At 43.5% G+C, this 13,367-nt stretch overlaps 1 protein-coding gene across 1 annotated transcript in view; it reads left to right on the top strand.

The window, feature by feature from the left end:
- Positions 1 to 917: 917 nt before the first annotated feature.
- Positions 918 to 13,367, top strand: part of PPP1R14C (protein phosphatase 1 regulatory inhibitor subunit 14C) — a 37,405-nt gene continuing 24,955 nt past the window's right edge. The window contains exon 1 of the mRNA XM_048488859.1: positions 918 to 1,478. Within this exon, the coding sequence (XP_048344816.1) occupies positions 1,197 to 1,478 (282 nt within the window). The 5' untranslated portion in view covers positions 918 to 1,196. The remainder of the gene's footprint in view (positions 1,479 to 13,367) is intronic.

The raw sequence follows: 13,367 nt of genomic DNA, 5'->3' as shown, positions 1-13,367 counted from the left end.
TGGAAGGGTGTTATGGATACCATGGACACCCCCCCCCCCCAACTGTCCTGAGAAGCTAAAATGACTAAACCGAGGCTGTGGTATTTTGGTCACATAAGAAGACAAGAGTCACTGGAAAACACAATAATGCTAGGTAACGTTGAAGCAGGTAGTAGAAAAACATGGATTGACTCACAAGTAGTATCAGCCGCTTTTTCCCAACAGGATTTTGTCTTCTTTTAGAAAGGAAATTTAACATGTGAATTTTTCCCCACTGCCTATGGGACAAATCTTCAGGGGATGTATTTCAACTGGTCAAGCTGTTTACAACCTCCCTCTGTGTACTTTCCTCTTTGCCCACTGCAGTGGCGTATTTGCCCAGGGACATGGGCGCAACTAATCTGGTCACGTGGGGGGTGCAAAATCATCCCTCAAGTGGCCAGAGGGAAACTGGTGCCCTGGCTACTGGGTTGGGAAGAGTGGGTGCCTCTCGGCTCCTCTTCTCACCCAGCAACTGGGAGGCGAGGGAAATTGGTGCCCCTGCTTATATGCCAATAAAGGCTTGTGTTGTGTTGGTGCCCCTGCTGCTACTCTGCTAAATATATTAAGTTAAACAGTCCAACACTCTGCTGCTGGGCTAGGAAGAGGGGCTACCCGGCTCGCGCCCCTGCTGTTGGGCTGGAAAGAGGGGGTGCCCCTAGGCTCCTCTTCTGGCCCAGCAGCCGGGACGCGAGGGAAACTGGCGCCCGGGCTGCTGGGCTGGGAAGAGGGGCTGTAGTTCTACTCACGAGTAAGCGTTGCTCCTCGTGGGGGGGGGGCAGAAGCGTTTTTGCCTCTGGGTGCGATTTGGCCCCCCAACGCCTCTGGGGTCTACTCCCAAACGGGTAAGAGGCCGTTTCAGCGCAGCAGATAACACGGGAGCCCTGACAGGGGTAAGGGAGTTCTGCGGCCGCCGAGCGATGTCTTTAAGGCGCCGTCTCCACCCCCTTTCCGGGCCATCGCTGGAGGCTCCTTGCCCGCCCTTCTCCGCGGAGCCGGCAGAGAGTGTAATGCAATGAGAGGTTGCAAACCACAGGTGCAAACGAGGCTCGAAGCACTGTGGCGCCTGGGCTCTCGCTCGGAGGTGGTGGCGGCGGCGGCGGCGGCGTGCCTAGGGAGGGAAGCCAGGCAGCAAGCGACCTCGAGAGGCTTTCCCCAGGAGGGAGTTGAAGCGGAGTATGTCAGTGGCTACCGGGGGTAGTGAGCCGGCGGCCGCCGCTACTGGTGGGGGCGGCGGGAACCGGGTTTTCTTCCAGAGCCCCCGCGGCGGCGGCGGCGGCGGCGGCTCTTCCCGGGAGGATTCGGTCGCCCCTGCGGCCGCGGTGGTGCAAATTCAGCAGCAACAGCGGCGCCATCAGCAGGGCAAAGTGACGGTCAAATACGATCGCAAAGAGCTGCGGAAAAGGCTGGTGCTGGAGGAGTGGATCGTGGAGCAGCTCGGGCAGCTCTATGGCTGCGAGGTACCCGTTGCCCGTGCATAGAGGGGCGAGAGTCGGTCCATGGGAAGCGTTTTGTTGTGTGTGTTTTCCCGACTCAAATCTCCGGGGGTCAGATGGTGTCACTCCGAAATCCAGAGAAGACCCCTGTCGAGGCGCTCAGTACCACACCCCTTGCTGCACAGTTATCCAGGCAGTGCTGAGCACCTTCAATCCAGTAGCTTAATTCGCCTTGCCTGATATTTTAGAGAGGCATCGGGGCAGAGTTCTGTAGTACCTTTAAGCTCATCGCTGTGTTTCTGTAACGTATTTTTTTTTGCCCTGAAACTGCAATTACTGGCCAAGGAATTATGATGTAAGGAATTACTAAAATAGTCACCGTTTTGAAAGGGCTTTAACGGAATGAAGATCTCCTTGGTTGAGTGGAAGAAACAGCCACCTCCAAATGTCATTTACAATATTTGGGCTCTTCTCCCCTTACATCTTCTCCTAGTCACTGTGTCTTTTATTTTCCTTAGAAGGAAGAAAGGGGAATCTCCTAGAGCGGGTGATTCTTATATCAGATTGCAAATACCCTTTAAGGGGCAAGGTGCCAGTCCTCCAGAGGTGTCTAGATATTTGGTGGTGGAGGGCTTTCTCAGTGTTCCAGCATGCAGGGGCTCCTCTGTATCATGTGACTGCATATTGCACTGTGGTGGTTCTGCTTACAGCAGCTTAGCTGAAATCCTCTGCCCAGCATGCTGAGAAGCTCTGATTTGTGAGGGTGATGAACATATTTTTTTGCTGTTCTTCCTGGCTTTGACACATCCTGTTTATAATGTTGCATACTGTTGATAATTATAGACATCTTGTAAGCTGATCTATCAGATTTGTAGTCTCTCTGTGTGATGGCAAATCACAGGTTTAGGAGGCAACTGGATTTAATTGGCTTAAAAATCCATGGATTGTTTGGCTAAGTGGAGTCTCTGGACTTCATAATATTGTGTAAAAGAGGGAGACTGTCGTCATTTTCCAGTTTCTGCTACCTTTGCATTCTGAGTGGAGCCCATGTGGCTGAATACTTTGATAAACAGATATGGCTGGGAGTGATTGTGTGTGTGTGTGTATATATATATATATATGTATAAAATCTAAGTGTTGCCTATCCTAATTTTTTTTCCTCTAGCCAACTTGGAAGTAAAGGGATCAAAGCTCTAGGGGGAAAGGGGTTAGATTTCAGCGTTTCTAAAGAGATGATTGGGGGTGGAATGTGTCCAGGATTGTACTTATGGGCAAGTTAATTGAGGATCTGGGTTATTTTCTTATATGCTGGGAATCTTTCTGTTGAAATACCAGGGGCTGTTGCATGGGAAAAGTGCTCAGTGCAAGAGTCAACTTCAGTGGAGGTCCATGAGCTGCAGCCAAAGAGAATCATTCAAATGCTCATCAGGTTAGCAAACAGTGTGCTCTCCCCTCCCAAGCTGGAAAAAAGAGTGACGGGAAGAACAAATGCTTGATTTCCGCTGCATTAAGCAGGTTCTAAATGTGCCCTTGGGGACTTCTGTTCCTGTGACTTTGTCTGTTATGGTAGGTAGCTTCTTTTAAAACAGCAAGCTAGAGAAATAGCTTTTGTCTGTTATAAACTTGGGATTATTTAGTCCTGGCAACTGATGAATAGTTAATGTCAGAGGCCTGCTTCTCACTGAGGTGATGGACCTGCCTTTGGGCTACAGTGGCCATTAAAACTGTAAGGAGGGAGGACTTGTGACTGAATGCTTTTGTAGTCCCACCACCTTCAAATCCCTGCATATTTTTGCCTAGATGACCGGAATCCTTCTTCCTGGCTGTAGTAGTTTTCTATGTGAGGGAATTCCTTTGTGTTTGCGGAGGGGGCAGGGGAATATTTTAGCATGTGCATTCTCAATTGGTATACTCCATGTACAGATTTATCATTTTAGCCAGGGCAGTCCTAGACTTGAAGGAACCAGCTTTGTCTTATGTCTGCTGTGTTTCTATAAAGAAGGGGGTAGAAAAGGGAAAATAGACCCCCCCCCCCGCCACCCTTTAACATTTCATTTGTTGCTTCCTTGGGTCTTCATACTGGATATCTGAGCTGAGCTGGCTTGGGGCAAAAAGTCACTGAAGCAACAGAGGTGGTTTGGTTCCTCACACCTGCTGTTTTTCAATTTGTTGAGTTAGACCTTCACCTCCACCTTCTCCATTAATCAGGCAGATGTGAATAAACAAACATGGCTGCCCTTCCATGCCTATTTCATCCCTAGGCTGTACAATACACTTTCATTTACAGTGTAAGTACTACATCACTGTGACTGATAGACTTACAGACTAACCGGGAACTAATAAGAGAATTTTAAAAATTTGATGATTGGTTCTATTTGATGTTCCTGTAGTTGCATTAAACATCAGCGCTGAAAGTGGAGGAAGCAAATCTAGACCTTCTTTTGGTATTTTTGTCATCTTCTATGGAGTTCCCAACATGATATAATCGTAGATTCAAATACTAATCCACTATGGAGTTCACTGGGTGACCTTGGGCTGTCATTCTCTTTTAGTCTGACTTACCTCACAGGGGGGCTGTGAGCATGGAGGCAGGGGCAGAGCACCCACAGGGACATGTGGAGTTCCATGTCCCCAGACTCACATCATCCTTTCATCGGGGATGGGACACAAAATCGCCCCCACACCCCTCCTCCCATGCACCAACTTGGCTTCTGGGTTGATGTGGGGGAGGAGAAGTGTGCCATGTGGGGGGTGCAAAATTGTCCAAGTCAGTGTGGAGGAGGAGGAGATGGTGCCCACAGGGGAGGGGTGCAAAATCGCCCCCATACCCCTCCCTCTTTATCCCTTGGCTGGGCCCGGCCCGGCCAGGTCACTCCTTCAGCTGGCGGAGGCTGAAAGAGCGGCCTAGTGGGGCCATCACAGGGTGCCCTTTGGCCCTGCCCTGCCAGGCTGTTCGGGATTGTCACCAGCTCAGGTAAGTGGGGTGCGGTGGGGGTGGGTATAGCTACTGCATGGGGCCGCAGGGGGCACCATTTTGCCCTGGGCACCATTTCTCCCTGCTATGCCTCTGCATGGAGGAACATGGTTGATGGATAGTTCAACTCAACTCAACTCAACAACCTTTATTGGCATAATGATGGATAGTTGTACTACTCCTCTCACTCTAATAGCACTCTTGTAGTTATGTTTTGTAGTCCTGCAAGAAAATAGCATGAAATCCTGCATGTTAGTTTTTCATAGTTGCAAATAAAATATAAATTGTGCATATGGTACTTACCAAATTAGTGAGTGCCCCTACATTAATACATTACTTGTGAACTTTGATGGTAATGGTTTGGGGTGAGCAAGTAGCTCCAACTGTTCTCCTTTGCCTCCTTACTTTTCAAGCATTCTCAGACAGTTTTAGATTTATAGAGTGGGGGTGTTCAACCTATTGCTCTCCAGATGTTCATGGACTATGATTCCATAAGCTCTGCCAATTGGTCATACTGGTAGGGGCTGATGGGAATCGTACTCCCTGTACATCTGGAGGGCCATAGGTTGGGCACCCCTGTTATAGAGGATTAGTGGTTGTATTGCTGACACAACTCCTTTGCTTATCTTCCCAATCTGGGATGGGGCTTCCTTCTGTTCAGAGCTTGAAGTCCAAACATTCCTCATCCTCTGCAATCCTGGAATTTCCTTTGGGGTTGGGAAGATATTTAACATTGTTTTCCTTGCAAACTAGGTTGGGAAGGGCTGGAGGTGTCTTCCCTGTGCCCTGCCCATCCCTGTGTTCTCCTCATCTCTGTTGTAAGGAGTGGCTGTAGTGCCAGGTTAGAGGAAAGGTGGAATAAGAGGAGCTGGAAAATGAGGATTTACCAGGAAGAAGTCAAAAGACAAGAGTGGGATGGAGCAAAGTGAGAAGTATGGAGGAGGGGCTAGAGCTGCCTTTTGGCTTGAGGCCACCACTGTGAGTCTTCACAAGCCTTCCCCTTCAATCTTAATAACTGAGAACATTTGTCTCCCACTGAAACACTGGATATGAAATGTAAGTGTGGGTGGACGTTTCCCTCCAACTCAGTCTAAATCCAAATTGAATATTAACATTAGATGCATTGTAACTGTGTCTGGAGATGATCTTCCAGTGAAGACTTGAAAGGCTGCAAGCTGAGGAAAAGACAGGTTTGCTTGACCTTTCCCCTCTGGTTATATTTTTCTTCAAACTCATTGGCTTATTTTGACTGGTGTTCTTGCATGCTAGGAAAAATAATATTGAGTATATGTGACTGTGAAGAATTGTAAGGAATCTCAGCAAGGAAAAATAGCTGGAGTTGAAAGTGTTAAGCAACTTCCCTCTAAACTTCCCACACAAAATGTGTCAGAGCAGATGCGAGGATGGATGAATGAAAATGTGTGTTTTTCTATAGCGTAACATCCATTTTCATGTCATTGAGTTTGGTTCTATGTTGGGGCTCTTCAGGGTAGAGGAAATATAATCTTTATGGAGTGCTTCCTCCTCCTATCTAGTTCTAGTTTTCCTTATATATTTAAAATAATTCTGTTTAATACAAGTGGAACGTTGGGGACTGTCTTTTCTGAATAACAATGAAATGCTCAAAATGCTTTACTAATTAAACACTGCTGTTTGTGAGTGTCTTTGGCTGCTGGTTGGGATTAATTCATTCTGAACAGATCATGAATGAATAAATGAAATGAGTCAATTTCCAACCTGCACAAATGACTGTAACATTGTTTTTGTTGGGTTGTGTGAGAAAGAATGGTATCTCTCCTTTCTTTAATTGTGACCTACCTTTTCTAGCATATGTTCACAATTTATGATGATACATGATGATACTCTTAAAGCATGGAAATATTAAGGTTGTGCGCTTTAGTTCTTCAGGGGAACAGCTGTGTACTTCAAAACTGTGTTAACATAGACCTTCAAACAGCACTACATAAATTCTAAGTATTGTCATTTGTGAGCCATAATTGTGGTGCACAGATCAGGGTTGTTCAAAACCTGCAAAACCTGAACTCTGGGGAAATCCATTTGTCTAATGGAATCTAGCTGTTCAGCAAATTCACCTTTGTTACATCAGTGAGGAAGACTGATGAAGACATTCCCGCTTTCTGCCTTGCATTTGCTGCCGTGCAAATTCATATTGTTTGTTAACTGCATTTAACAGATTGTATTTGTCACTGAATCATTCATACTCTGTATTTCACACTAAGTTTGTATGGTGTATATATTGTGATAGTATACAATAACAATCACAATAATTTAAATGCAGAGTTAGTAGGTAATGTGCATTTGCATTGAGGGATCTGAAAGGGTAGAAGCAAATATTTACAATATTTAATAGTAGAAGTCATTTTTTATAGCTAGCTTTTCTCAGCATGAATTATTTATAGGATGTCTTGTCCAGAATAGTATGTAGGGAAAGTTCTCTTTGCCCCCACCCCAATTTCTTCCAAAATAACTTTGCTTAGGGTTTGTATGGATGGTCCCCTTTTTTGGAGTAATGCACTGGCAGGTTGCAGTCTATGCAGAGAAGTTTGGTATTAACAATATGTGTTCACCTACCAAGTATTATATAGTTAACAATTGAAACCATTGTGTTAATTGTTCTGTAACATGTAAATGTATTATTTTAAAGCCACACAATTTTCTAAAGAGCAGGGAAATGTGTTTGTAGTTTATTATAAATGGCAAGTGAAGATGCAGGTTTTTTACAAGGGGGAAAAACCTGTAGCCTTTGGGAGTGATATGACTGTTCTTGCCTCTTCCAGTTTATCCTAATTTATTGGTATATAAACCTTCTTTGGGATGTAATTCAGAATTGCAAAGATCCATGAGCTGACTGTGTTGTTACCCCTTGTAACTGAAAGGGTTGTCAAAGCTGGTAAAATACACTTAAACCATGTTGATACTTGCAATATTAGTACAATCTGAATAGTGTGATTCTCTTTGTAGAAATTGTACTTGGAATTTAGTTTTGATCCAAGAAAGCAGTCCTTCTGGCTTAACCCTATAATGAATTAGTGTAATGTTGGTGCAGGCCTGATGCGGCTGTTGCTCTTCAGAGCTGTGTGAAGAAGGATGGTGCAGGCCCTTGGCATCTTCCGTGGTGTCCCTGAACGTTTGACTGGCTCTTGGCCAAGTACAGGAATGAGGGAACATTCTCATGGATCCATGGCTCATCCTGGTCTGAGCTAGATGCTGCAAAGGGTGAAGCAGATGGCATGGCTCGCATTCACCATCAAAGGGTAATTGATATGCACAATGGAAAGGCTTTAACCGATGGATGATTCCTGATGGCCTGTAGTACAGTTCGGCCTGTTGAATGAATAGAGACCAGTAGCTCCCAGAAATGCTTGTGGATCAGGCACCTTAAAGGTACGGAAACTTCTTCTGCATGATAGTTTCTGTGTTGCTTGGAGAACAGATGTAGCAATAGTAATGTAGCTATGTAATGAATTCAGTTACTTTCTATGTATATGTTGTATTTTGAAAGCCAGTGATGTTGGCATTAGATGTAACCACACTGGTCCCTTAATCCACATGATTGATAACATTAGTAGAAAGTAAATTGTGATTACATGATATTGTTGGTCAACATGAATTGGCTTTGTCAGAAGCTGTGTGCTGCGTCTGGAATAAGATATCCATGGTAGTGTTTCTCACCATTCTTGCTGCAACTTTCTTTTGAAAAAGAGGTGATGAATAATTTTCAGCTCCTGGAAGAAGAAAACAGTTCACAGCAAACAGTGTCTGTAGGGTAGAGCAGGTGTCCTCAGCCTTGTATACCTGCTGGTGTTCTTGGAATTTTGAGGAAAGGTAGTAGGTACTACACCAAGATGACTGCCATAGGGGTGTGGTCTGCTGTGCAGTGTTGGTAGGTTTCAAGTCACATTTCACTTTTCAGCTGAGGCAGCTGTTTTCAAATGGGCAGGTGCAAAGGCCATGCCTCCTGGAATCTTCTGAAGCTCCTCCTACACTAAGGAAGCAGAGGAAAGCCAGAATAGGCTCTACTTCTGGAAAGAGCTATTATTTGCCTTTGGTGCCCAAAGAAAGGAAAGGCACAGCCACAGGGAAAAGTTTCCAGGTCTAGAGACATAAGTGCGTTCAGTACCGAGCTGAGAGAATCAACCGAGACAGCACTCTGCACAGTTAACTTACAGGGACTATTTGAGAACTAAGGGGGGGGGGGCACCATCCACCATGCTGGTGGGTTTGCTTAGAGTTCTATGGGTAATGTTTTATGTCAGCGTTCTATGGATGCTGACTGTGAGATGAAGTTTCTTTGCAGGTACATCAGTGATTCTTGGTGGCAATGTTTGGAAAGAAAACTCATGCTGCAAAAGAAAATTGCCTGTTAATAGTGTAACTGCCTTCCCGAATCTCAGTTTAGATATTTGTCTTCTTGGCTTGTGAAATATATGATCTGCAAAATAGGAGGTTTATGAAGTACTTAGTTAGGTCTCAGCATGTAATTGATAGTGTTCGACTTCTGAGAAACTCTGCGAAGTACAGCGGGTCAACTTTACAATCGTTAGTAATGAAGCCTGTAAACAGCAGTGGGGTAGGAAGTTGAAACTGTAAATTCAGTTTTTAGAGAAAAGACTATATGTAGGAAAATGATTGAACAATAGATGTAAAAGCATTCTTCGTAATGTATGTTACTTTGAAACCTGATGTGTGTTAGATGACTGAGTTTTCTATATTTAGGACATGAATTATTCATTATTCAGGGAACTCTTCAGTATTTTTAACTAAAGTAATGGATATGATAAACAGAAGGAAGTGATGTCAGGCAGTTTCTACAGTAGGGATACTGAAATGAGATGAGAATCTGAAAATGTGCAGAGTTGATTTTTAAGTCCCAAATGCACTAAAATGCTTTGTATGTTTTCAAACAAGGTTGAATAGAAATCAGGTGTGCATGTGAATTATTTTGTCATGGAAATGTTTGAAAGCAAATATCACCCCAAATCTAGTTTTATAAAATAAAATTGGCAGAGAATAAGAAAACACTACTACTTTCTGGTTGTGGTGGCTTTCCCGGGCTGTATGGCCGTCGTCTGGTAGATCTTGTTTCTAACGTTTTGCCTGCATCTGAGGCTGGTTTTCCTCTAAAAAATGTTAGGAACAAGATCTACCAGACCACAGCCACGCAGCCTGGAAAACCCACCACTACCAGTTGAATCCAGCCGTGAAAGCCTTTGACATTACTTTCACCCGCTAGTAATTGGGTGTTGGTAGGAGGTCTTACAGTAAGATGCAGTTCACAATCCAGGAAAACTATGCTTTTCACCCTGCCCCTTTGGAACATTTATTTGTTTACTATTTTATCTCCTGCCTTTCTCCACAAAGGAGGCCTAAAGCAGTTTACAGCAATCTTTTTCATTTTACTTTCACAATAAACCTGTGAGGTAAGTTAGGCTGAGTGCATGTGATTGGTCACTCACAAGCTTCCATAGCAGAGAGGAGATTTGAATCTGGGTCTCTCAGATTCTAGTCTGACACTCTGAACAGTGTACCACAGCATGATAAATTAACTAAAATGTAAATAGAACACAGAGATCACTTTAGCTTCTCTGCCTTTTGGGGCAGCTGTCTTCATGCATTGTGGTGAGTAGCAATAGAGGAATGTCTTTCAAGGGCTTGTCTTTCTGTTGAACTGCTCCTTAGTGCATAGCTTATTGATCTCAATAACCAAAATAGACAGCAGGTCCACCAAGGGCCAGAGAACTAGGCAACAAAGAGCAAATAGTGGTACCTAGGCAATCCAAAACTGTCCCAAAACGTTTTTCTGAGTGCATAAATATTAAAATATTTAGGAGCAGCAGTGGCGTAGGAGGTTAAGAGCTCGTGTATCTAATCTGGAGGAACTGGGTTTGATTCCCAGCTCTGCTGCTTGAGCTGTGGAGGCTTATCTGGGGAATTCAGATTAGCCTGTGCACTCCCACACACGCCAGCTGGGTGACCTTGGGCTAGTCACAGCTTCTTGGAGCTCTCTCAGCCCCACCCACCTCACAGGGTGTTTGTTGTGAGGGGGGAAGGGCAAGGAGATTGTAAGCCCCTTTGAGTCTCCTGCAGGAGAGAAAGGGGGGATATAAATCCAAACTCTTCTTCTTCTTCTAAAGTGCTCAAGGCATACACAAAAAAGTATACAAGTAAGGAGGCACACATATACAAATAGTGTAAATCAGTCCATGCAAAATGATGAGCCACTGGGTTTTCTTGCTTGTTTTGTAGGTTAATATTCACATCTTCAGTTCATGCAGTCCGCTTGCTTATGGGACATGGTATACCTTTCATAGCAGAATTAATACATTATAGACATTTAAACACTCAACAATTCTTTGATGTGCTCTAAAGATGTCAGTCAAAAATACAGTGCTAGAAAAAAAGTTTGTTTACATAGAGTAAGCAAGAGAACACGATCGTATGTATGGATGTGCACAGAAATGGAAGCTACTCTGCTCTAGAATGCTTATTCAGCACGTTATCTTTCTTACACTTCTCTTAAACAGAATTCAGGAAGAACAATGCCTGTTGGGTTTAACTGGAGGGGATTGCGCAGAATACTGATAAGCTGGGGTACCTGTGATATCAGAAGAATTCCTCTCTTTGGAGCAGTTTTTTAGGTGTAAAATTATGAACCCCACCCCCACCCCCAAGTGCTGCATGATTACTTTTTTGCTTGGCTAAAACCACAATTTTTTAAACACCACTTTAAATAGATCACCGACTGAAAGTATGGGAAAAAGGCAAAAACGATGAGGAAATCAGTGTCCGCCATGACTCGTATGAAGAGCGAAGCTGAAAGGAAGACAGGCTTATCCAGAGAGAGCAGAAAGCATGCTGGGTTCTTGTTTGTGTACACATTGACCCCGCTCCCCTCATATTTCATATTGAGCACACAGGTTACTAAATTACCTCCCCACCAACTAATATGTAGACATGTTAAAACTAATGGGCATGATCCAACCTAAGCTAAACATGTGCATGGCTTTTTATTGTAGAGAACACAAAGCTTAAAAGTGCTTCACATTCTTTGACTTGGGCTATTGGATAATGTTGCATTCTGTTTTTAAGATACGATAGTGAAGAAACTGAAGGAAGCTTTTTAATTAGGTGTGTTTACCCAGTGTGATGTACTTTTTTCCAAGGTGGAAATGGAGCTTTTATATCTTACAAGAAAATGTTATGCATGGATCCTTTTGATCTTGGAGCTAAAGTCAGTGGTTGTTTAGGCTCTTTGCACCCTCCAGCCAACTCAGGAATGAATAAAGATTGGAGACCTGCTGCAACATGCTTAGCTGCACCAATTGAGATTCCTCATTATTTGGGTTAAACTAACGCTTTCAATGGCATGGGTTGTTTTGTGAATGTGTGCCATGATTTGGGCTTATGCATTAAGCCTTTCTATCATTTAACTTGTGTACTTCTACTGTGTAAGTCTGTGGTTCTACTGTTCAGTGTAAGTACTTTGAGATTTTTTTTGTGACTGCTCGATTTATTTATATATTTTATTTCATCTCAGTTTTCTCCCCAGATGGAACCTAAAGTGAATCACAACACTCTCCTTTTCTCCATTTTATCTCTTCACCAACCTTGTGCGGTAGTTTAGGCTGAGAGTGGCTTACTGGCATCTGGCAAGCTTCCATGGCAGAGTGGGGATTTGGATCTGGGTCAAGATCATAGTTTGACTCTTTCATGGCAACTCGAGAGAAGTGAAGGTCCGGGGGAAAAGGGGGAAATTTGTAAAAAATCATTTTTTCTAAGCTCCCCCCCATTTTTTCCAATGGAAAATTTGGAGGAGCCCCCTGCCCCCAAAAGAGCTTTGTTGTTTTTGCAGATTCCTGGGGGAATTCTCTCGATTAGGATGAGAGAAAATACACAGCATATGCAAACTGTGATTCTAGAAGCCTCTTTATTCCTCCTACTACAATCTTCTTGTGTAAGGAAAAAAAAACCTTACTCATTCCAAATGTACAGCTTGAAAAAATGTGATGACCTTAATTTTTCCAGGGGAAAAAATGGGAAATTTGGAGACTTCCAGAAAAAAAACATTATACTGTACACACAATATTTTAACATTTTTATTTAAATGTAAATGTTTTGGCAATAATTAATATGTTCAATGCATTGTCGAAGGCTTTCATGGCCGGATTCAACTGGTTCTGGTGAGTTTTCTGGACTGTGTGGCTGTGGTCTGGTGGATCTTGTTCCTAATGTTTCGCCTGAAGATGCCAGCCACAGATGCAGGCAAAATGTTAGGAACAAGATCCACCAGACTATGGCCACACAGCCCAAAAAGCCCACCAGAACCAATATGTTCAATGTTCACTGTTTTTGATATTATGAAGTTTAGCTTAATAACCAAATATGCTTTCAGTCCTATCTGTGGCGACTCTATAAGAGATTTTGTCCTAATAATATACGTCCTTTTCTTACTACAGAATTTGTTTTCTGCCTTCAACTTCTGTTTGCAACTGTTTCTCAAGGGCTGGGTTTACCTTTTCAAGTAAGATGTTTGCCTTTTGAAATTCCAAAAATAGTGCAGTTTTATGTATGCATTTCATGTTAAATGAGTCAAAGAAGCATAAGAAAAATTGTTCCATATATTCTAGTTTCCTCCCCAAATTTCCATTTTCCCACATGCTTTCAACATTTCCTGTAATTTTATATCTCTACAAGAGCATAAAATGGAGTGTTTATGACAGTGTAAGAACTTGGCTTGCAATTTGTCCACTATATAAAGTAGAAGTCAATACTATTCTCCCAAGAATGACTCTTTCTCCCATTATTCTGGTGCCATAATGGAAGTTGCTTTGGTGTGGCTTCTAGAATCACATGAAAAGCTCCAGATCATGATGATGGTCCCATGATTTGGCTCTTTTCCATGTCATTGTTGCCCTGGT

Source organism: Sphaerodactylus townsendi, linkage group LG01 (genome assembly GCF_021028975.2).
Source record: "Sphaerodactylus townsendi isolate TG3544 linkage group LG01, MPM_Stown_v2.3, whole genome shotgun sequence".
Classification (NCBI taxonomy): Eukaryota; Metazoa; Chordata; class Lepidosauria; order Squamata; family Sphaerodactylidae; genus Sphaerodactylus; species Sphaerodactylus townsendi.
This window is presented reverse-complemented; position numbering and strand designations above follow the sequence as displayed.